The 26,859-nt window shown below is 35.0% G+C and overlaps 1 protein-coding gene across 7 annotated transcripts in view; it reads left to right on the top strand.

Annotated features, from left to right (window-relative positions):
* Positions 1 to 26,859, top strand: part of Zasp67 (Z band alternatively spliced PDZ-motif protein 67) — an 85,385-nt gene that overhangs the window by 41,585 nt on the left and 16,941 nt on the right. The window contains exon 8 of one of the 7 annotated variants that reach the window (XM_075304152.1): positions 20,641 to 20,696. The exons of 5 other annotated variants lie outside the window; for them this stretch is intronic. In XM_075304152.1, coding sequence (XP_075160267.1) covers positions 20,641 to 20,696 — 56 coding nt within the window. Of the gene's footprint in view, positions 1 to 7,739; positions 7,779 to 20,640; positions 20,697 to 26,859 lie in introns of all 7 variants that reach the window. One more of the 7 variants, XM_075304148.1, reaches the window with a different exon arrangement.

The following is a 26,859-nucleotide window of genomic DNA, read 5'->3' as shown; positions in this document are numbered from 1 at the left end:
CGGAACCGACTATATTATACCCTTCAACACTACGTAGACAAACATTTGTGTTACCATCTCAACTACTTAAAATTTGCTGGGAGCTATATAAAGGTTTGCATTTCCAGATACAAATACTTTTAATGGAAACAATTTTTTGTACTTCTACAAAAACTCTAGAATTAAAATTTAAATCGGCTAACGCCCTGGGATGATACACAATGTTAGTAAAAAATATGGGAAATATGAAGCGAGAGAAATTTTAATGCAATTGTACAAAAGAGATTTATGATTTTTCAGGCGATACATATGTATTCGAGATATAGGACAATTAGAGTAATATTTACAATTTTTGCTACTCAGCAGTGGCGATTTTACAAGGATATTGGTTAGATCTCGCCAAGATATGTGTAGGGCGACTTGAAGCCTTATTTAAAACTCATCCGTTCTGTGGAAATTTTGGCATTGCAGTGTGTAGGATATGGCTAAGATATGGGGAAATCATCACAGAATTTTGTGTAAACTGTGAGAATTTTGGCCATATTTGTATTCTCTGTGGAAACTATCCAGTCAATTGGAGGAAAATCCCATTGAAAATGGGTTTAAAATATGAAACAGTCGACCATATTTCCCCAACTCTGGTGTACGTATATATGGGAGCTATATACAACCTGAACCAATTTTGACTTAATTTGGCATGCATAGTTAGAATAATAATTCTGCTATCTATGCGAAATTTCACGTAAATGGGAGTATAACTTTGGGCCCCCTGGTCATATGAGTGCAAATCGTACGGGAGATATATATGGGAGCCATATCTAAATCTGAATCGATTTCAACCAAATTTGGCACAATTACCTATACTACTAAACGTACTCCTTGTGCGAAATTTGAAGCAAATCACGGCAAAACCCTGGATTTTGAGGCCATATAAGTTCAAATCGGACGAAAGATATATATGGGAGCTATATCTAAATGTGAACCGATTTCAATCAAGTGTACCAAGCATTGGTAGAATGCCAATTCTACCCTCTGTGCAAAATTTCATGAAGATCGGTAGTAAACTTTGGGCTCTGTGGTCATATGAGTCTAAATCGGACGAAAGATATATATGGTAGCTATATCTAAATCTGAACCGATTTGGCTGATATTTTGCAAGATTTGCGAGATTCATTAAATATTTGGATGTACAGTATTTCAAGAAAATCGGTTGATAAACACGCTAACTATGACCACATCGTAGATAATTATATATGGCAGCTATATCTAAATCTGAACCGATTTTTTTTCCAAAACCAATAGCAATTGTCTCTGTCTCAAGAAACGGCCCTATGCCAAATTTGAGGACGATCGGACTTAAATTGCGAGCTGTACTTTGTGCACAAAATTACATATACAGACAGACGGACGGACAGACAGACAGACGGACATCGCTAAATCGACTCAGATTTTAATTCTTACCCGATCGGTATACTAAAAGATGGGTTTATGACCACTATTTCTTGGCGTTATATACAAATGCACAAACTTATTATACCCTGTACCACAGTAGTGGTGAAGGGTATAATTAATTAGATCAATTAATTTCATGGTTGAAGACAAAAAATATTTTATTGTGTGTGGGAGCCGGTTCCACGACACCGCTATAAATAATCAAATAGCAACTTACCATTATTTAATATAACAAAAAATAAAAGCATTGCTTTAAGTATGTGTTTGAAAAATATTTTATTTAAAATGTGTGTTTTAAAACAGGACTAGAAATCATAAAGCAAAACATAAACTTAACATATTCATCGTGTATAAAAAATACTAAGAATAAAAAATTAAATAAAAGGCGAAAATTAAATTGAATATTATAAAACGTCTATCTTCGATTAGTTTTTAAAAATTCTGTGAGAACAGAATACAACGAAGCAACTGTTGAGAGCAGCGGTGCCAACTCTGTGGATTTTTCGTGATTTTGACGATTTTAGATGGTAAATTGGGCATGTGACGATTCATGATTTTAATCAACGTAGTTATAAATTGACTATTTTTGAAAATGTGCGTCTCAAGTTTCCTTTTAGTGTTTTTATTACGTGTTTTTAGTTGTAATGTAAATATCAATACTAAAAAATATGCTTAACATACTCTCTCTGCCACAATCTTAATTGGATTAAACACATCGCAAAGCTTGAATTAAAATATAAAACAACTGTAGCTTTGAATATTCTGGGGGGCAAGAACTATTCTGGGGGGGCATAGCCCCCCCCAGCACCCCCCTAGCTACGCCAATGCCGATACACATTTTTGTGAGCCTAAAATACCAGAATATTTACAATTTCAGGCAAATCGGATAAAAACTACGGTTTCTAAAAACCCAAGGAGTTAAATCGGGAGATCGTTCTTATGGGGGCTATACTAAAATATGGACCGATACTCACCGTTTTCGGCACACCTCTTTATGGCCCGAAAATACCTCTAGAATTCCAATTTCAGGCAAATTGGCTAAAAACTTCGGATTCTAGAAGCCCAAGAAGTAAAATCAGGATATCGGTCTATATGGAGGCTATACCAAAACATGGACCGATACTCACCATTTGTGGCACACCCCTTTATGGTCCCAAAATACCTATAAATTTCCAATTTCAGGCAAATTGTATATAAACTACGGATTCTATAAACCCAAGATATAAAATCGGGAGATCGGTCTATATGGGGGCTATACCAAAACATGGAACGATACGGACCATTTTCGGCACACCTTTTGATGGTCCTCAAGTACCTCTAGATTTTCAATTTCAGGCAAATTGGATAAAGCCTACGGTTTCTATAAGCCCAAGACCCCAAATCGGGAGGTCGGTTTATATGGGGACCATACCAAAACATGAACCGATGCTCACCATTTTTGACACCCCTCTTTACGGTTCCAAAGTACCTCTCGATTTTCAATTTCAGGTAAATTGGATAAAAACTGCGGTTTCTATAAGCCCAAGAAGTAAAATCGGGAGATCTGTCTATATGGGGGCTATACCAAAATATGGACCGATACTCACAATTTTTGGCACACCTCTTTATGGTCATAAAATACCTCTAGGTTTCAAATTTCAGGCAAATTGGATAAAAACTGCGGTTTCTATAAGCCCAAAACCCCTAATCGGAAGGTCGGTTTATATGGGGACTATATCAAAACCTGCACCGATATAGCCCATCTTCGAACTTGACCTGCCTGCAGACAAAAGACGAGTTTGTGCAAATTTTCAGCACGATTGATTCATTATTGAAGACTGTAGCGTGATTAAAACAGACAGACAGACAGACAGACAGACGGACATCGTTATATCGTTTTAGAATTTCTCCCTGATCAAGAATATATATACTTTATATAGTCGGAAATCGATATTTCGATGTGTTACAAACGGAATGGCAAACTTATTATACCCCCGTCACCATTCTATGGTGGTGGGTATAAAAAATATGGGAAACATTTAAATCTGAAGCAATTTTAAGGAAACTTCGCAAAAGTTTATTTATGATTTATCGCTCGATATATATGTATTAGAAGTTTACGAAAATTAGAGTCATTTTTACAACTTTTCGACAAAGCAGTGGCTAATTCTACTCCCTGTGCAAAATTTCAACTAAATCGGAGCAAAACATTGGCCTCTGTGGTCATATGAGTGTAAATCGGGCGAAAGATATATATGGGAGCTATATCTAAATCTGAACCGATTTCAACCAAATTTGGCACACATAGGTACAATGCTAATTCTACTCCCTGTGCAAAATGTCAACTAAATCGGAGTTAAAAATTGGCCTCTGTGGTCATATGAGTGTAAATCGGCCGAAGGCTATATATGGGAGCTATATCTAAATCTGAATCGATTTAAATAAAATTTGGCACACCTGACTATAGTACTAATTGTTCTTCTTGTGCAAAATTTTAAGCAAATTAGGGTAAAACTCTGGCTTCTGGGGCCATATAAATCCATATCGGGCGAAATATATATATGGGAGCTATATCTAAATTTGAACCGATTTCTTTCAAAATCAATAGGGTTCTATTCTGAGCCAAAAACACATACCCATATTCTAGTCACACCTAATTTTTACATCACCGTGAAATTTCACCTGTATAAATACACTTTGAATGGCCTGAAATCCAGTACTTCATTTTCCGTTGTTCGATTGAAAACCCTAATGGAATCTGCGCAGAAAAAAATTTCAGGAAAATTTTTCCAATTAAAATCTTAATTGAGTTTTAAAAAATACTCAATTAAAAATTTAATTGAAACAACAAATTTTTTAATTGAAATAAAAATCAATCACAGAAATTAATAGTATCAATTAATTTTTTAATTGGATCAGTTAATTTTTTAATTGACTGTCATTTAATTTTTTAATTGATACTATCATTTCTGTGATTGAAGACATTTCAATTAAAAAATTAATTGGATCAATTAATTTCATGTTTGAATCAGAAAAAAAAAACATTTTTTGTGTGTAATTTGTGGAAATATTTCTTTAGTTAGAAATAAATATATGAAGTGTTTTTCAAATTTTGTTTCGCCGGAGTCGGAGTCGACTCCGACTCCAGCAAAATCTTCAGATTCCGACTTCACAGCCCTGGGTAAAGGAGCGCAATCTGATATATGGGAGCTATATCTAATTTTGATTCGATTTTTTTCAAATTCAATAGCGTTCGTCCTTGTACCAAATTTTATCAAAATCGCTGAATAATTGAGACCAGAATCCTGTGAACTCTAAATAGTTACATGGACGGACGGACTCCAAGGGCTAGATAGGTGATTCTGAGTCGATCGGTATATATTTTATGGGGTCTAAAATCAATATTTTTGGTATTTAGTCACATTTTTTGACAGATCAAAATTATTATACTCTGACTACTATGTGGTTTAGTGTATATAAAAATTATTAATTTACAGTTTATTATTAAAGTTTAATAGAATTTCATATTTTTGCAAGAAAAAAATGGAATTAAAATTTGTTAAAAAATGGTCAGAGCAGACACAATTCAAGAAAAATTTACTTATTTGAGAAACTTATAAACTCAATTTAAGCAAACTTCACCCATTTTATGAATTATTATACCCACCACCATAGGATGGGGGGTATATTAACTTTGTCATTCCGTTTGTAACACATCGAAATATTGCTCTAAGACCCCATAAAGTATATACAGTATGTCAAGAAAGTGTTTTGACAATAGGATAAAACTTATGTTTTGTTCCAAAATTAAATATAATTTAATTTTAAAAAATATTTTATTATGTATTTTGCAAAGTATACATATTTTATTTTTCTCAAAACGAATTAACAACTCGATTTTTACTTCAATTATTTCTGGAATTTGAAATATTTGGCAATGTCAAAAGACTTTCTTGACATACTGTATATTCTGGGTCGTGGTGAAATTCTGAGTCGATCTGAGCATGTCCGTCCGTCCGTCCGTCCGTCCGTCCGTCCGTCCGTCCGTCTGTTGAAATCACGCTAACTTCCGAAGGAAACAAGCTATCGACTTGAAACTTGGCAAAAGTAGTTGTTATTGATGTAGGTCGGATGGTATTGCGAATGGGCCATATCGGTCCACTTTTACGTATAGCCCCCATATAAACGGACCCCCAAATTTGGCTTGCAGACCCTCTAAGAGAAGCAAATTTCATCCGATCCGGCTGAAATTTAGTACATGGTGTTAGTATGTGGTCTCTAACAACCATGCAAAAATTGGTCCACATCGATCAATAATTATATATAGCCCCCATATAAACCGATCCCCCGATTTGGCTTTCGGAGCCTCTAAGAGAACCAAATTTCATCCGATCCGGCTGAAATTTGGTACATTGTGTTAGTATATGGTCTTTAACAACCATGCAAAAATTTTTCCACATCGGTCCATAATTATATATAGCCCCCATATAAACCGATCCCCAGATTTGGTTTGCGGAGCCTCTAAGAGAAGAAAATTTCATCCGATCCGGCTGAAATTTGGTACATGGTGTTAGTATATGGTCTCTAAAAACTATGCAAAAATTGGTCTACATCGGTCAATAATTATATATAGCCCCCATATAAACCGATCCCCCGATTTGGCTTGCGGAGCCTCTAAGAGAAGCAAATTTCATCCGATCCGGCTGAAATTTGGTACATAATGTTAGTATATGGTATTTAACAACCATGCAAAAATTGGTCCACATCGGTCCATAATTATATATGGCCCCCATATAAACCGATCCCGAGATTTGGTTTGGAACCTCTTGGATGAGCAAATTTCATCCGAGTCAGTTGAAATTTGGTACATTGTGCTAGTATATGGCCGTTAACAACCATGCCTAACTAGGTCCATATCGGTCTATAGTTATGTATAGCCCTCAGATAAATCGATCCCCAATAACACAAAAATTAGTCCATATCAAGTTCATAATTGTATATTGCCCCCATATAAGCGACCCCCATATTTCAATTCTGGCTCCCTACGTACCGTGCAGAAGTCCATATCGATTCGTAATTATTTGAAGACTTACATACCTTTTTGTCTAATATATACCACGTGTGGACTAACTCACAATTTAGAAAACGATTTAAGATACTACAACCCCAGTAATTCGATTGTGTATAACAGTCTTTCGTAGAAGTTTCTACGCAATCCATGGTGGAGGGTACATAAGATTCGGCGTGGCCGAACTTACGGCCGTTTATACTTGTTTTCATATTTGATATTATTTGTATACAATTTTTGTTCTCATTTTTAGTTCACGTCATTAAGTAAGCAAAAAAGTAATTAAGGAAAAAAAAAGATTTTCTCACATTTGGCGAAACTGAGTTAAAATCAACAAATTTTCATGAACTGAAATAAAGTTAGATCGGCTATAAAAAATTTCGGTTTCTTGTATCTAGGTGTACTTGTATGTCCATTCATTGAATTTATGAAGCCTATTGTCATTGGGGTCAAATTAAAGATTTTTTTCTTCAAGTCTATGATGGTTTTCATCAATATGATGAAGGGTTTCTTTGCGTTTGTGTAGTCACATTTCATTAAATAATATTTTTGTTTGAAAACTTAATTCTTTGCAGTCAGGTTAATTACTTTCAAATTCACAGAAATTTAAAATAAAATTCAAGTGTTACCACTCCAGTCAACAATTTGCTTATGTTACGAAGAGAATATTTGTGTGAAAGGTAAAAGAAGATAACATAGCAATGAAGTCCTTAAGGCTACCTTAAACTTATACGAAAGGTTTGCTTCATAAATAATAAATAGTCATAATAAATGACTGTCCGTGTAAAAATTGGGGGATCTAATTAGATATGATTAGATCTCAAAATTGACCACTTTAGATCTAAGCAGATTTACCGAGATATGATGAGACAGAATTGGATATAATTATATATAATTCCACATATGCCGAAATCTAACATCAGATCCAACTATATATAGGGATAGACATAATCATATTTAAGACATTAGATCTAGGCCAATATTGAGATCTGATCAGATGTAATTCCATAGTAATTAGATATGATTAGATCTTACCATTTTTCGGATCTACTCACTTCTAATTGTATCAAATTAGATCTATAAAATTCTGCTGCTGCACTTTTTCTGAGTGTTTTTTTGTTTGTGTTCATATATTCGAAACATACATCATCTACATTCATATATAAATATATACCTTTCTCGTTTTTTTTTTCTTTTCATCACTTTGTCTATCATCATCATCATCGTCGTCGTCATCATATAAAAAAATTAACACTAGAAGGTGTTCGTTTGAAAGCCCATATTTAGGCTATGATTCCAGGTACATATTTATCCAATTCGTTTGCAATGTTTTGCTATGTTGTTGTTTTTTTGTTTGTAATTTAGGTGTTCAATTCGGATTGTAAAAGTCCTATCTGTTTTTATTTTTCACAAAGCTGGGAGATTGCATTCATTTTTTATTCAAACATCCCTTGGTTTTTTTATAGTTCAGTTCTATCTCCTCTTTTTTTGGTTGGTCCCATTTGTAGTCTTGTTTTTTTTTTTTTTTTCATTAAAAATGAACCCTGTATATTCGCATCGGGTCATGTTCAGCATAATCTTCATCATTATCAGCAATCCTCAATGGCATCCTCATTACGAGAGCATTCGCATCACCTTTATATGGAGTTTGGTCTTTCAGTCAGTTTATTGTTACATTCGTTTTCGCATTACCTCCTACGTTGCGTTTCTTATTAATTTAGTTAACGTTTTTTTTTTAATTTAATGAATTTAATATTGTGTTATTTGAGGCTTTGTTCACATCTCTTTGCATGATGTAACACTTTGTTCCTTTTCAGTTGTAAAAACGTTGTGTATGCGTAGAGTGTGGTTATATGTGTGCCCCCCCTAGGCATTCTTTTACAAGAGTTCGCCTTACATGATTGCACCTGATATAAAGGGTAGTTGGAAGTGCGTTTTCTCTCCCTCCAATAAAGGATATGTGTGTTTCTTCCCGGCTTTTTGAATTAATTGCAAAATCCCACCAATGTCATTACTTGCGAATATGAGGTATAAGCAAGTATATATGAGTGTCCTCGGAGTGTTACTGGCAAATAAAGTTCAAATTCGTCGCGGGACCGAGTCATTCGTGCATAAAAGATTTTACAAATAAAATAAAAGCTTATGTTCGGCCAGGCCGACTCATATGTACCCTCCACAATGGATTGTGTACAATGTTCTAATGAAGACTTAATCGACAATCTATTTACTTGTGTTGTGATAACCGATGACAATGTATAATTTTAATTCTAAACATTGTTTTCTAAATTATTGTAGTTACTTCATATAGAGACTATAATATATAAAACAAGTAAGTAAAGTCTAAAGTCGGGCGGGACCGACTATATTATACCCTTCACCACTATGTAGACCAAAAATTTGTGTTACCATTTCACCTCCTTTAAATTTGTTGGGAGTTATTATGAAGGCTTTTATTAGAAATATTTATATAATTTATATACAATATGGAGACAATTTTTTGTACTTCTATAAAATCTCTAGAATTAAAATTTAAATCAGCTAACACCCTGTAACGAAACACAATGTTAGTTAACATACAAAATATGGGAAATATAAAGCTAGAGCAATTTTAATGCAATTGTACGAAATAATATTTTCGATTTATCGAGCGAGAAATACGTATTCGAGATAAAGGGAAATTTAAGTAATATTTAAAATTTTTGCTACAATGGCGCTTTTACAAGGATATTGGTTAAATCTCGGCATTATATGTGGTCAATTGTGGGTTGTGATATATTATTTGGCCTAGTTTATTTAAAACTCGACCGTTTTGTGGAAAGTGTGGTATGACAGTGTGAAATATGACTACGAAATCTGAACCAATTAGATCAAAAATCATATTAAATATATTCTCTGTGGAAACTATCGAGTCAACTGAAGGAAACTCCCATTGAAAATGGGTCTAAAATATGAAACATTCTACTCAACTCTGGCGTATATATACAAAATTTGAAGCAAATCAGGCTTCAACTCTGGCTTTTGTGCAAATCGGATGAAATATATATATATGGGAGCTATATCTAAATCTGAACCGAGTCCATCCAAATTTGGCACAGTTAACCATACTATTAAACGCACTCCTTTTGCAAAATTTGAAGCAAATCAAGGTAAAATTCTGACTTTTGAGGCCATATAAGTGCAAATCGGACGAAAGGTATATATGGGAGCTATATATAAATCTGAACCGATTTCAACCAAATTTGGCACAGTTAACGTACACTTTGTGCAAATTTTGAATCAAATCAGGGCAAAATTCTGGCTTTTGAAGCCATATAAGTGCAAATCGGACGAAAGATATATATGGGAGCTATATCTAAATCTGAATATATATATATATATATATATATATATATATATATATATATATATATATATATATATATATATATATATATATATATATATATATATATATATATATATATATATATATATATATATATATATATATATATATATATATATATATATATATATATATATATATATATATATATATATATATATATATATATATATATATATATATATATATATATATATATATATATATATATATATATATATATATATATATATATATATATATAAACATTCATATGTACGAAATTTCAAGAAGATCGGTTCATAAATACGCGAATTATGATCAAATCGGTGATAAATATATATGGCAGCTATATCTAAATCTGAACCGATTTTCAATACCGATTGTCTTTGACCCGAAGAAAAACCCCATGCCAAAATTGAGGACGATCGGACTTAAATTGCGAGCTGTACTTTGTGCACAAAATTACATATACAGACAGACGGACGGACAGACAGACAGACAGACGGACATCGCTAAATCGACTCAGAATTTAATTCTAAGCCGATCGGTATACTAAAAGATGGGTCTATGACTATTATTTCTTGGCGTTACATTCAAATGCACAAACTTATTATACCCTGTACCACAGTAGTCGTGAAGGGTATAACAAGTAAGTAAAGTAGAAAGTCGGGCGGGGCCGACTATATCATACCCTAAACCACCCTTACTGAATTAGTAATCATAAGCATTTGTGGGGTAACATTGATATAGGTCTGGGAGATAAACCGCAGTTATATAGAAAATGGGTACATGTTTATGGGTGCTTTGTCTTAATCGGACTGTAGCTCATAGTCAGTGTTGCCAGGGAAAATATTCGCTTTATCCTACAAGGACAAAAAAAGTTCCCTACTTTCCCATACATTCCCAAACAATTTTCGCTACAATAGTTTTCGTTAAATTTAAAAAAATTTTACAAAACAAAAATGGTTCTAAGTACTTTATTATCTTAAAACATAAAAATGCAATGTATATATCCTAGAAAATAAATTTGTATTGCCACCACGGTTGCCACAGTTGGTAGAATTCTACCAAAAATAGCAATTTTTTTTGCTAAATCTCTATAGAAATAAAATTTTGGAAAAAGTTTCTATAAAAAATTTTTTTTGAGAAATTTTTCTATAGAAATAAAATTTTGATAATAAATTCTATAGAAATAAATTTTTGAGAAAAAAATTCCATAGAAATAAAATGTTGAGAAAATTTTTATACAAATAATATTTTGAAAAAAAATTCTATAGAAATACAATTTTGAGAAAATTTTCGATAGAAATAAAATGCTGACAAATTTTTCTACAGGAATAAAGTTTTGACAAAAATTTCTATAGAAATATTTGTTTGGTAAATTTGTGGTAATCTTCAAAATTTGTTAGATTTTTTTTGGCACCAGTGGTAACTGTTGTTACCACACATTGTTAAAGGTCAAGCCTTGCCGGCTCCTCTAGAGCCACCAAAATGTAAAAATTATTACAAATTGTGTTGAGTGAAAATGTCCCTACATTGTGGCCCTACGTCCTACAAGACGCTAAATATTAGAAAAAACTTACATATAGGGAATTTCTCCTATTTCTAGCAACACTGGCTGTAGTTGTTATTGCACCTACGGGGTTAGCCACTAATATTGAGCCCATTATTAGAAAAAGAGAAAATCGCTCAATTAGTGTGGGTAATAAATCCAAATTTGTAAAAATCGAGCAATATTCTTATGTAAGAGCAACAAGTACGTATAAATATGATCGGCTAGTGCATCAAAATTCGAAATTTGAGTAACATTGGTTAATAAATAAGAGTACTATGGCCAAATTTGGGAAAATCGAGCCATGTATAAATATGGAAGCTATATGTAAATCTGAACCAATTTGCATAATATTTGACGGGTTTGATTAATACCACAAAAAGTTACCTTGTGCACTATTTGAGTAAGATCAGTTTAGAAATGAGGCCTCTATGGTCAAACATAATCTCTAGACTTCAAATTTAAATCTGGGACAGAGCACAATGTTAGTAAAAACAAGTAAGGAAAGTCTAAAGTCGGGCGGGGCCGACTATATTATACCCTGCACCACGTTGTAGATCTAAATTTTCGATACCATATCACAAAGGTTTGTCTCAAATACATACATTTAAATATCACTCGATCTGGACATAATTTGATAGACTTACTAGGGTGGAACACAATGTTAGTAAAAACAAGTAGGGTAAGTGCAGCAAATGTGGTATAGGCTGGTAATGTGGTATAGTAGCTTTTTTCTGTATCTAACAACATACGAATAACTAAACCAAGCTGAATAGATTGTGGCTGTCAGAAAATGAAGCAATCAAAGGTCAATTTGATTTTTGCAACTCTTTCTTTGTGTCAGTTGAAAGAATTCACATTCACCCGTGCTCGAAGGTTTTTTTTTTGGTGGTTCTTAATCATTCCGTTTTGTGTGAAGATATATTTTAAATTTATCAATTTTCGGTTGTAAATAACTGTCGAGTACTAAATAAGCATAAAATGTATGAAATTGCGATACATATATTGCATTTATTTTTTTTTACAAAAAAATCTACATTATGGTGTACCACATTACCTGCATATTTTATGAATTCGTACTGAATGTGTTTTTTAATAAATTCGCAAATATATCCGAAATTATGGGTTTTTTTATTTTTCGCTCATAGTTGCGTGAATAGCTAACACTAGTAAAATGAATGTGGTATAATCTTAGCCTCGTCGAAGAAACACAAAAATTTTGGCTTTCGAAAAACAAATGGGTATACCACATTTGCTGCATTTACCCTATATACGGCCGTAAGTTCGGCCAGGCCGAAGCTTATGTACCCTCCATCATGGATTGCGTAGAAACTTCTTCTAAACACTGCCATTCACAATCGAATTACTTAAGTTGCGGTAACGCTTGCCGATGGCAAGGTATCTTAAAACCTCCTAACACCATCTCCTAAATTGTATGTAAGTCCAAACGTGGTATATATTAAATCAAAAAAGATCGATCCAATACGTATATAATTCAGTTTGACAAAGTAGACATAAAATTTTGACAACATTTTCTATAGAAATAAAATTTTAACAAAATTTTCTATAGAAACAAAATTGTAACAAAATTTTCTATAGAAATAAACATTTTGACAAAATATTCTATAGAAAGAAAATTTTGACAAAAATTTCTACAGAAATAAAATTTTAACAAAATTTTCTACAGAAATAAAATTTTAACAAAATTTTCTATAGAAATAAAATCTTGGTAGATTATTTGTGGCTCGAGTGGCAACCATGACTATGAACCGAATAAAATTTGAACAATTTTAATCGGTTCATAGACATAAAATTTTGACAAAATTTTCTATAGAAATAAAATTTTGAAAATGATGAAAATTTTATTATGAACCGAATAAAATTTTAACAAAATTTTCTCTAGAAATAAAATTTTGACAACATTTTCTATAGAAATAAAATTTTGACAAAATTTTCTATAGAAATAAAATTTTGGTAGATTATTTTTGGCTCTAGTGGCAACCATGATTATGAACCGATATAGACCAATTTTTGTGTGATTGGACCAATTTTGGTATGGTTGTTAGCGACCATATACTAACACCACGTTCCTAATTTGAACCGGATCGGATGAATTTTGCTCCTCCAAGAGCCTCCGGAGATCAAATCTTTAGAACGTTTTATATGGGGGCTATATATAATTATGGACCGATATGGACCAATTCTGGCACGGTTGTTAAAGATCATATACTAACACCATGTTCCAAATTACAACCGGCTTGGATGAAATTTGCTTCTCTTGGAGACTTCGCTAGCCAAATCTGGGGATCGGTTTATATGGGGGCTATAAATAATTATGAACCGATGTGGACCAATTTTTGCATGGTTGTTAGAGACCATATACCAACATCATGTACCAAATTTCAGCCGGATCGGATGAAATTTGCTTCTCTTTGAAGCTCCGCAAGCCAAATCTGGGGATCGGTTTATATGGGGGCTATATATAATTATGGACCGATGTGGACCAATTTTTGCATGGTTGTTAGAGACCATATACCAACACCATGTACCAAATTTCAGCCGGATCGGATGAAATATGCTTCTGTTAGAGGCTCCACAAGCCAAATCTGAGGGTCCCTTTATATGGGGGCTATACGTAAAAGTGGACCGATATGGCCCATTTTCACTACCATCCGACCTACATCGATAACAACTACTTGTACCAAGTTTCAAGTCGATAGCTTGTTTCGTTCGGAAGTTAGCGTGATTTCAACAGACGGACGGACGGACGGACATGCTTAGATCGACTCAGAATTTCACCACGACCCAGAATATATATACTTTATGGGGTCTTAGAGCAATATTTCGATGTGTTACAAACGGAATGACAATGTTAATATACCCCCTTCTAAGCAGTGGCGATTTTACAAGGAAAATGTTGGTATTTTGACAATTTTTGTCGAAATCAGAAAAACATATATATGGGAGCGATATCTAAATCTGAACCGATTTCAACTAAATTTGGCATGCATAGCTACAATGCTAATTCTACTCCCTGTGCATAATTTCAATTAAATCGGAGTAAAAGATTGCCCACTGTGGTCATATGAGTGTAAATCGGGCGAACGATATATATATATATGGGAACTATATCTAAATCTGAACCGATTTCAATAAAATTTGGCACACTTGACTACACTACTAATTGTACTCCTAGCGTAGAATTTCAACCAAATTGGGGTAAAACTCTGGCTTCTGTGACCGCATTAGTCCATATCGGGCGAAAGATATATATGGGAGCTATATCTAAATCTGAAGTCGATTAGACTGAAACTGTAATTTAGTCTTTGATTACAAACGGACATGGCAAGATCGATAGAGATAGACACACCATGTGTCTATCTCCTCTACTTCTGGGTATTGCAAACATATTCACTGACTGACACTGTCCCACGTTTCTCAAATACAAATCGATCGACCTATAAATCATAGTTATATGCACTTTTGCGAAATTGCATAATGACGGCTTTAGATTTAATTATCCCATATCCCATATTTATACCCACCACCATACAATGGTGACGGGGGTACAATCAGTTTGTCATACCGTTAGTAACACATCGAAATATCGATTTCCGACTATACAAAGTATATATATTCTTGATCAGGGAGAAATTCTAAGACAGACAGCCAGCCAGACGTCTGTCTGGCTGGCTGTCTGTCTGTTATTCTCAGGCTACAGTCTTCAATAATGACGCAAGCGTGCTGAAATTTTGCACAAACTCGTCTTTTGTCTGCATGCAGATCAAGTTCGAAGATGGGCTATATCGGTCCAGGTTTTGATATAGTCCCCATATAAACCGACCTCCCTATTTGAGGTCTTGGGCTTATAGAAATCGTAGTTTTTATCCAATTTACCTGAAATCTAGAGGTATTTTATGATCATAAAGAGGTGTGCCAAAAATAGTGAGTATCGGTCCATGTTTTGGTATAGCCCCTATACAGACCGATCTCCCGATTTTACTTCTTGGGCTTATAGAATCCGAAGTGTTTATCAAATTTGCCTGAAATTGGAAATCTAGAGGTATTTTCGGACCATAAAGAGGTGTGTCACAAATTGTGAATATCGGCCCATGTTTTGGTATAGCCCCCATAAGAACGATCTCCCGATTTAACTCCTTGGGTTTCTAGAAACCGTAGTTTTTATTCGATTTGCCTGAAATTTTATTTTAGGCTTAAAAAACGTGTATCGGATTAAGTTTTTATCGGTCCATTTGGTAATGTCTCCCTATAGACCGATTTCACTTCTTGAGGGTATAGAAGGCGCACTGATCATGAAAATTGCTTGAAACTCAATGTAAAATTTCCAGATTTTACTTCTACAGATTTAAGATTTCAAATCAAGACGTTATTTTATAATTTTCTTGCACACTCACAAGAGATGTTAATGATTCCTCTAAAACTCAAACAAAAATGGTTCTTATAAATCCAGAATCTGATGTAGTCTTCATAGGTAATATCTTTAAATTTATCTGCGGGAAGTGTTGAACTCTCTATGGTTGGGAGAATATCTGTCATCAAACCCTACATGAAATTTCAAAGGAAACTATAATACTTCATTCGTGGTGGTGGGTATTTAAGATTCGGCATGGCCGAACTTACGGCCGTATAACAGGTTGGCTGATAAGTCCCCGGTCTAACAAAGAAAAACACATTTTTTTTTCATTATTCAACATAGTTCCCTTCAAGAGCGATACAACGATTATAACGACCTTCCAATATTTTGATACCATTTTGATAGTACTCCTTCGGTTTTGCCTCAAAATAGGCCTCAGCCAATTTTTTTCCCTGCGAGCATCCTTTTGAGGTCTGAGAACAAGAAAAAGTCGCTGGGGGCCAGATCTGGAGAATACGATGGTTGGGGAAGAAATTCGAAGCCCAATTCATCAATTTTTGCCATCGTTCTCAATGACTTGTGGCACGGTGCGTTGTCTTGGTGGAACAACACTTTTTTATACCCACCACCATAGAATGGTGACGGGGGTATAATAAGTTTGTCATTCCGTTTGTAACACATCGAAATATCTATTTCCGACTATATAAAGTATATATATTCGTGATCAGGGAGAAAATCTAAGACGATATAACGATGTCCGTCTGTCCGTCTGTCTGTCTGTCTGTCTGTCTGTCTGTCTGTCTGTCTGTTGTAATCACGCTACAGTCTTCAATAATGAAGCAATCGTGTTAAAATTTTGCACAAACTCGTCTTTTGTCTGCAGGCAGGTCAAGTTCGAAGATGGGCTATATCGGTCCAGGTTTTGATATAGTCCCCATATAAACCGACCTCCCGATTTGGGGTCTTGGGCTTATAGAAATCGTAGTTTTTATCCAATTTGCCTGAAATTTGAAATCTAGAGGTATTTTATGACCATAAAGAGTCGTGCCAAGAATGGTGAGTATCGGTCCATGTTTTGGTATAGCCCCCATATAGACCAATCTCCCGCTTTTACTTCTTGGGCTTATAGAAACCGCAGTTTTTATTCAATTTACCTGAAATTGTAAATCTAGAGGTATTGTAGGACCACAAATACGTGTGCCAAAAATTGTGAGTATCGGTCCATGTTTTGGTATGGTCCCCATATAAAACGACCTCCGGATTTGGGGTCTTGGGCTTATAGAAATCGTAGTTTTTATCCAATTTGTCTGAAATTGAAAATCTAGAGGTATTTTAGGACCATAAAGAGGTGTACCGAAAATGGTGGGTATCGGTCCATATTTTGGTATAGCCCCCATATAGACCGATTCCCCGATTTTACTTCTTGGGCTTCTAGAATCCGAAGTTTTTATCCTATTTGCCTGAAATTGGAAATCTAGAGGTATTTTCGGGCCATAAAGAGGTGTGCCGAAAACGGTGAGTATCGGTCCATATTTTAGTATAGCCCCCATAAGAACGATCTCCCGATTTAACTCTTTGGGTTTCTAGAAACCGTAGTTTTTATCTGATGTCCCTGAAATTGTAAATATTCTGGTATTTTAGGCTCACAAAAACGTGTATCGGATTAAGTTTTTATCGGTCCATTTGGTAATGCCTCCATATAGACCGACTTCACTTCTTGAGGGTGTAGAAGGCGCACTGATCATTAAAAATTGATTGAAACTCAATGTAAAATTTCTAGATTTTACTTCTACAGATTTAAGATTCCAAATCAAAACGTTAATGATTCCTCTAAAACTCAAACAAAAATGGTTCTTGTAAATCCAGAATCTGATATAGTCCTCATAGGTGAAATCTTTAAATTTATCTTCGGGAAGTGTCCTCAAGTCCTCTAGCCCTCCTGAAATTTCAAAGGAAACCCTAATATTTGGTTCATGGTGGTGGGTATTTAAGATTCGGCCCGGCCGAACTTAGTGCTGTATATACTTGTTCTTCTTCATATGGGACCGTTTTGCCGCGATTTCGACCTTCAAACGCTCCAATAACGCCATATAATAGTCACTGTTGATTGTTTTTCCCTTCTCAAGATAATCGATAAAAATTATTCCATCCGCACCCCAAAAAACAGAGGCCATTACTTGGCCAGCGGACTTTTGAGTCTTTCCACACTTCGGAGACGGTTCACCGGTCGCTGTCCACTCAGCCGACTGTCGATTGGACTAAGGAGTGTAGTGATGGAGCCATGTTTCATCCATTGTCACATATCGACGGAAAAACTCGGGTGTATTACGAGTTAACAGCTGCAAACACCGCTCAGAATCATCAACACATTGTTCTTTTTGGTCAAATGTGAGCTCGTGCGGCACCCATTTTGCACAGAGCTTCCGCATATCCAAATATTGATGAATGATATGACCAACACGTTCCTTTGATATCTCTAAGGCTTCTGCTATCTCGATCAACTTAATTTTACGGTCATTCAACATCATTTTGTGATTTTTTTTGATGTTTTCATCGGTAACCACCTCTTTCGGGCGTCCACTACGTTCACCGTCCTCCGTGCTCATTTCACCACTCTTGAATTTTGCATACCAATCAATTAAAGGGTGATACGGTCAAAATTTGGTCAAGGGAATAATCGGTGAAATCGGTTATTTAAAAAATCAAATTAAATTTCTTTTTCAAGTTCAATTAGTATAAAATTCAGGAAAAATATTCAGTTAGGCTTTCGCTTTTCCAAATCCGAATTGCCGGGCCTCACGCTTGACACCTGCCATCAGATTTTGTACAGCCACCTTGTCCACCTTCTTCGCCGCAGAAAGCCAGTTTGCCTTGAACTGCTGCTCGTCCTTAGCAGTTTTTTTGGTCTTCTTTAGGTTCCGCTTGACAATAGCCCAGTATTTCTCAATTGGGTGGAGCTCTGGCGTGTTGGGAGGGTTCTTGTTCTTGGGAACCACCTGCACGTTGTTGGCGGCGTACCACTCCATGGCCTTTTTACCGTAATGGCAAGATGCCAAATCCGGCCAAAACAGTACGGAACAACCGTGTTTCTTCAGGAAAGGCAGCAGACGTTTATTCAAACACTCTTTCACGTAAATTTCTTGGGTGACAGTCCCGGAAGCTATGAAAATGCTGCTTTTCAAGCCACAGGTACAGATGGCTTGCCAAACCAGATATTTCTTTGCGAACTTTGACAGTTTTATGTGCTTGAAAATATCTGCTACCTTTCCCCTTCCTTTTGCCGTATAAAACTCCTGTCCCGGAAGCTGCTTGTAGTCGGCTTTGTCGTAGGTTTCGTCGTCCATTACCACGCAGTCAAACTTCGTCAGCATCGTCGTGTACAGCCTCCGGGATCGCGCTTTGGCCGTCGTATTTGGTTTATCATCGCGATTTGGAGTCACTACCTTCTTGTAAGTCGATAGTCCGGCTCGATTTTTGGCTCGATGCACGGTTGTAGACGATACACCCAGCTTATTTGCGGCATCTCAGAGAGAGAGGTTAGAGTTTCGCTTGAAACTACCGGCAACTCTCTTTGTCGTCTCAGCGGCTTCCGGTTTTCGATTTCCCCCCGATCCAGACTTACTGGCTGTCGACAAACGTTCCCCAAACACTTAAATTACATTTGTAACGGTTGATTTGGCAGTTTTGTGTGCGAGTGGCTCGGATTTTCGCGATGCGCGAGCAAAATTTTGATACGCTGCTCTTCTTGCTTGGACGGCATTTTGACAACTGAAGAGTGAATTCCAAAATCAAAATAGGAGCAACATTCTACACACACACACACCTTCAAAATGAGGGGTGTTCAGGTTTCTTTAAATGCAAAATTGAAAGAAATACGTCAAGTTTATATTGACCAAATTTTGACCGTATCACCCTTTATTGTTGATTTCCCTGGGGCGGAGTCCGGAAACTCATTATCAAGCCAAGTTTTTGATTCCACCGTATTTTTGCCCTTTAGAAAACAATATTTTATCAAAACACGAAATTTCTTTTTTTCCATTTTTTTCACAATAACAAAAGTTGCTTCACAAAAGACGCTCTATCTCACAAACTAATTGACTTACAGACGTCAAATTTTGACACGAATCATTTGAAGGTTGGTACTATATAAAAATAATATGCATTTAATACTAGCGACAGCGACTTATCAGACCGGGGACTTATCAGCCAACCCGTTATACTTGTTTTTTTTTAATTACATTGCCATCTGCCCCGGGGCATTAGCCGATTTAAAATTTGAGTCTAAAAATTTCGTAGAAGTCTAAAAACATTTTGTCGAATCGCCTCCGAATTAAATATGAGACCATAAACACCCAAGAAATTTGAAACAATAGGCTTCAGGCCTGACTTTAGACTTTCCTTACTTGTTTACTTCAATAGAATTTTTTTTTATCATCACAATTTCGTTCCTCAAAAAAAAAAGAAAACTCTTCTTTCAGTGTATATAAAAATTTCGAAATTATTCAGGTAAATAGAAACTTAGATTTATGAAATCATAGAGAAATTATGTCAAGTTTGATATGTCCGCTATATGGGTATTTTAGACACAGTATGCACATTGCTGGGGGAGAGCGCTTAAAATAAGTCTTCATTTGTTGTCTTTATAAAAAAGTACCATAATATTTATATCTGCAAGTATATGTTATTGACACTTACTCACGTGTAGGCATTCCAATTTAATTTATTTGATTAATACTTTGTTTATTTGTCCTTTGTATTTGGCTTTAATGGCATATATTCCCAAACGTTCTTTTCCGTCTGTTTGTCTGTCCTCGTTTTTTTATGTTTGGTGTTGGGTTCATACAATTTCTTTCACATTTTCATTGTAGATTGAACTTTGGAATCGTTTATTTAATGGTGAACATATTTCCCGTTCAGTCTTTTGGTAAGTACAAAATATTATTGTTATTATTTGGCTTTCCTTATCCTCTTGCTATCCCCAAACCTACCACGAAACCTTGCAATTTGGCTTTATATTCCCTGATTACTCCCTTTGCGGTCTTATAAGACTCGACTCGTCTTGTGTGTGTGTGTGTGTGTGCCTGTAAAAGGCAAACTTTACGCTTGACTTGTTCAATTTCATTTCATTTTTGGTCTGGTATCATGAAGTACACTCCACAATTGGATTTCTGTTCCATGGTTAAATAATGAACAAATATATATATTGGGAAAATTCAATACAGACCAAATCAAAGGTATAGCACAACAACCTGCTAGAGATTCTCATTGTAAGGATATGAAAAAATGATTACAAACCAATTGCAATGTTGTGGACTCGTAGAGCCCAGTCATGATGTAAAAGTCCTGATAAGTGATCTTTGTTGGCCACTTACTCAAAAAGCCAAACGCCAAGAAATAACATATTTGAAAACCGGTTATTGCAAACGTTCTTATTTTGTTACTGTTTTTCTAATTTGTTTGACAAATTTTTTGTTTCGCAAAATGGTTGCAAATGTTTCAAAAATCATGGTCCATTTTACTTAAGCCGCAAATATGAAACATTTTGAGCATTCCTACACGGACGAAAAAGACTGTTTCTTATATGTTTGGGTGTAAAAATTATATGTTTGGAACCCACATTTTTTAACACAATATTTTTATGTGCAAGCATACAATGTTCATAAACTAACATAACGTGTTTGATATATATATGTTAATATGTTCCAACATACTAGAGAGTAAGCTGCAAGTAAAAGAATGGAAGTAATCAGTTGGCGCCTTAAAAATATAGAAAATTTCATTAAAATTTTATTCTACCTAAGGTGAAACATAATATGTTTAAACAATATAAACAATATTTTGTTTGGACAAATCCTGAAAATATATATGCTTGAAGCAGAATGTGTTTGGGGTATATGTTACAGAAGCGATTTTTTTTTTGAGGGAGTAGTAAAAATATACTTTTATATTTCGGGATTGGATAAATTTTTACCATCGAAAAGCACTATTATAGCTTGCCACACTGTGGAACAGGGTATTATAAGCTACTTCATATGTTTGCAATAACCACACCCTTAAAAAAAAACAAGTAAGGAAAGTCTAAAGACGAGCGGAGCCGACAATATTATACCCTGCACCACTTTGTAGATCTAAATTTTCGATACCATATCACATTTGTCAAATGTGTTGGGGGCTATATATAAAGGTTTGTCCCAAATACATACATTTAAATATCACTCGATCTGGACAGAATTCAGAACTTCTACCAAATCTATAGACTCAAAATTTAAGTCGGCTAATGCACTAGGGTGGAATACAATGTTAGTAAAAAACAAGTATATACAGCACTAAGTTCGGCCGGGCTGAATCTTAAATACCCACCACCATGAACCAAATATTAGGGTTTCCTTTGAAATTTCAGGAGGGCTTGAGGATTTGAGGACACTTCCCGAAGATAAATTTAAATATTTCACCTATGAGGACTATATCAGATTCTGGATTTATAAGAACCATTTTTGTTTGAGTTTTAGAGGAATCATTAACATCTCTTGTAAGTGTGCAAGAAAATTATAAACTACCGTCTTGGTTTGAAATCTTAAATCTGTGGAAGTAAAGTCTGGAAATTTTACATTGGGTTTCAAGCAATTTTCATGATCAGTGCGCCTTTTACACCCTCAAGAAGTGCAGTCGGTCTCTATGGAGGCATTACCAAATGGACTGATAAAAACTTAATCCGATACACGTTTTTGTGAGCCTAAAATACCAGAATATTTACAATTTCAGACAAATCAGATAAAAACTACGGTTTCTAGAAACCCAAGGAGTTAAATCGGGAGATCGTTCTTATGAGGGCTATACTAAAATATGGACCGATACTCACCGTTTTCGGCACACCTCTTCATGACCCGAAAATACCTCTAGATTTCCAATTTCAGGCAAATAGGATAAAAACTTCGTATTCTACAAGCCCAAGAAGTAAAATCGGTCTATATGGGGGCTATACCAAAATATGGACCGATACTCATCATTTTCAGCACACCTCTATATCGTCCTAAAATACCTCTAGATTTCCAATTTCTGGCAAATAGGATAAAAACGTCGGATTCTAGAAGCCCAAGAAGTAAAATCGGGAAATCGGTCTATATGGGGGCTATACCAAAATATGGACCGATACTCACCATTTCCGGCACATCTCTTTACGGTCCTAAAATACCTCTAGATTTCCAATTTCAGACAAATTGGGTAAAAACTACGGTTTCTATAAGCCCAAGACCCCAAATCGGGAGGTCGTTTTATATGGGGACCCTACCAAAACATGCACCGATACTCACAATTTTTGGCACACGTATTTGTGGTCCTACAATACCTCTAGATTTCCAATTTCAGGTAAATTGAATAAAAACTGCGGTTTCTATGAGCCCAAGAAATAAAATCGGGAGATCGGTCTATAGGGGGGATATACCAAAATATGGACCGATACTCACAATTTTTGGCACACGTATTTGTGGTCCTACAATAGCTCTAGATTTCCAATCTCAGGTAAATTGAATAAAAACTTCGATTTCTATAAGCCCAAGGCCCCAAATCGGGAGGTCGGTTTATATGGGGACTATAACAAAACCTGGACCGATATAGCCCATCTTCGAACTTGACCTGCCTGCAGACAAAAGACGAGTTTGTGCAAAATTTCAGCACGATTGCTTCATTATTGAAGACTGTAGCGTGATTACAACAGACAGACAGACAGACGGACATCGTTGTATCGTCTTAGAATTTCTCCCTGATCAAGAATATATATACTTTATATAGTCGGAAATCAATATTTCGATGTGTTACAAACGGAATGACAAACTTATTATACCCCCGTCACCATTCTATGGTGGTGGGTATAAAAATATGGGAAACATTTAAATCAGAAGCAATTTTAAAGAAACTTCGTAAAAGTTTATTTATGATTTATCGCTCGATATATATGCATTAGAAGTTTAGGAAAATTAGAGTCATTTTTACAACTTTTCGACTAAGCAGTGGCGATTTTACAAGGAAAAAGTTGGTATTTTGACCATTTTTGTCGAAATTAGAAAAACATATATATGGGTGCTATATCTAAATCTGAACCGATTTCAACCAAATTTGGCACGCATAGCTAGAATGCTAATTCTTCCCCTGTGCAAAATTTCAACTAAATCGGAGTTTAAAATTGGCCTCTGTGGTCATATGAGTGTAAATCGGGCGAAAGCTATATATGGGAGATATATCTAAATCTGAACCGATTTCAACCAACTTTGGCATGCATAGCTAGAATGCTATTTCTACTCCCTGTGCAAAATTTCAACTAAATCGGAGCAAAAAATTGGTCTCTGTGGTCATATGAATATAAATCGGGCGAAAGCTATATATGGGAGCTATATCTAAATTTGAACCGATTTCAATAAAATTTGGAAGACTTGACTATAGTACTAATTGTTCTTCTTGTGCAAAATTTTAAGCAAATTAGGCTAAAACTCTGGCTTCTGGTGCCATATAAGTCCATATCGGGCGAAATATATATATGGGAGCTATATTTAAATCTGAACCTACTTCTTCCGAAATTAATAGAGTTCTATTCTGAGCCAAAACACATACTTGTGCCAAATTTGAAGTTGATTGGACTAAAACTGCGACCTAGACTTTGATTACAAAATGTATTCACGGACAGACGGACATGGCCATATCGACTCAGGAGCCCACCCTGAGCATTTTTACCAACGACACCATGTGTCTATCTCGACTCCTAACTTATAATACCCTGTTCCACAGTGTGGCGCAGGGTATAAAAAACTCGCTTCTGTAACATACTCGTATACCCCAAACACATTTTGCTTCAAGCATATATATTTTCAGGATTGGTCCAAACAAAATATTGTTTGTAGTGTTCAAACATACTATGTTTCACCTTAGGGCCAGTGTATGGTAGAAAAAATTTTAATGAAATTTTCTTTGTATGGTTATATATGTAAGGCGCCAATTGGTTACTTCCATTATTTTACTTGCAGCATACTCTCTAGGTATCTCTTTCTAAACACATATATGTTTATAGGCTATTTCCAAATTAATATATGTTTGCATCTAAGCATATTATATTTACAAACAGATTATATCCCAAACATAGTATGTTCTAACATATTAACATATATGTCCCAAACATGTTATGCTAGTTTATGAACATTATATGCTTGCACTTAAAAATATTGTGTTAAAAATTTTGAGTTCCAAACATATAATTTTTACACCCAAACATATGAAAAACAGTCTTTTTCATCCGCACTGTTAGAAAAATATGTTTTTCATATGTTCCGATATAAACAAAATGTGTTTCGGGCACAATTTTTTAACACAATATATTTAAGTGCAACCATGTAATGTTCCTAAACTAACACTAATTGTTTGGGACACATATGTTAATATGTTAGAATATATTATGCGTGGGACATGAATGTTTCATAACAATAATATGTGTGAATGTAAACATATATAAATTTACAAATTTCGAGTAAACATATATACGTTGTGATATTTTATTCAAAGAGAGAGAGAGAGAGAGAGAGAGAGAGAGAAAGAGAAAGAAACAGAGATGGAAACCGGAAGGGTTGACGAAAGATATCAACATAACACAGCGAGAGAATGAAAAGAGAGCAATTTTTTGAAACCGCTTGTATGTTGATTCGGAAAACGGTTTTAGGATAAGACCAAAAATTTGATATGTCTAAGTCTAAATATTATTTAATTTGAATATTAGAATGAGTATTCGGAGTAAAGAGAATAGACATTCGGAACCAATACTGGCCTTAAAGATAAAAATGAAATTAAGTACAAAACACGATAAGTTTTAAATGCGTTTAAAATGGTGTTAAATGCTAGTAAAAAAACTGTTCACGCCTAAATAAATGTATGTGTATATTATAAAATTATTAATGTATATTTATATTCGACTCCACGTGCTTCGTTTGTTAGAGTTTTTGAATCCCTTGCAAAATTTCAAACTTTTATGCCAAAAACCGTTTTTTGTTACAAAATAGTTATTTTTGCAATAAAAAAATAATATTTTATCCAAAAGCTAAGTCCATTTTGTTTAAGTCATAAATGTGTAAATTAAAAAAAATGGTGTTCGGTCGGAGCAGGGATTGAACCCACGACCCTTTGAATGCAAGGCGGACATGTTAACCACTGCTCCACGTGGCCAACAAATGTATGTTTCTGTTAAATAATGTTATGTTTGCATGGGCTCATGGGCGCTGCAAACTATGCTATATAAATGTAACTTATAACGACAATTGTCTACTGGTGACTATAACATCTACGTAGCCCAGTGGATAGTGTGTTGGCTTACAAACTGTATGGTTCTCGGTTCGATTCTCCGTGCAGGCGAATGGTAGAATTTAAAAAAATTATAAAAGTGAATAATTTCTTCAACATTATTTGTATTACAGAAAAAGGTGCCAAGAACTAAAATATTTCGTGGAAGTGAAAATTACGAGTATGTTAGGCAATGAGCACAATCGTCTTTGGGAAAAATTCTTCCAAGCATATAATATTTTTGGGCTCAAAATGCTTCCAAACATATAATATGTTTACATAAAACAAACATATTAATGTTTCGGCAGTATCCAATACTATATGTGCTTCCTGCAAAATATGTTTGGAACATATGTTAAAGAAGCGATTTTTTTTTGAGGGTGCGTGCACAAGACAACGAGATAGACAAATGGTGTCTTTGACAATAATGATCATGCTCGGCCCCTGAGTAGGTCTAGCCATGACCGTCCATCCGTCTGTCTGTGAACAGATTTTTGTGATCAACATCTAGGTCGCAGTCTTAGTCCGATTGAATTCAAATTTGGCAGAAATATGTACTTTGGGTCAGAATAGGATTTTGGATTTAGATATAGTTCCCACATATGTCTTTCGCCCGATATGCACTTATGGTATATGAACCCAGAAGCCAATGTTTTACACCGATTTACGTGAAATTTCGTAGGGAGTAGAATTAACGATTTCGAATTTGGTTCAAATTCAAAGTCGGTTCAAAGAATGAAGCCGATACATTTTTGTCGGCGGCAGCTGACACC

This window comes from Haematobia irritans, chromosome 4 (assembly GCF_050003625.1).
Source record: "Haematobia irritans isolate KBUSLIRL chromosome 4, ASM5000362v1, whole genome shotgun sequence".
NCBI lineage: Eukaryota > Metazoa > Arthropoda > Insecta > Diptera > Muscidae > Haematobia > Haematobia irritans.
Note: the sequence above shows the minus strand (reverse complement) of the source record. Positions and strands in the feature narration are given on the sequence as shown.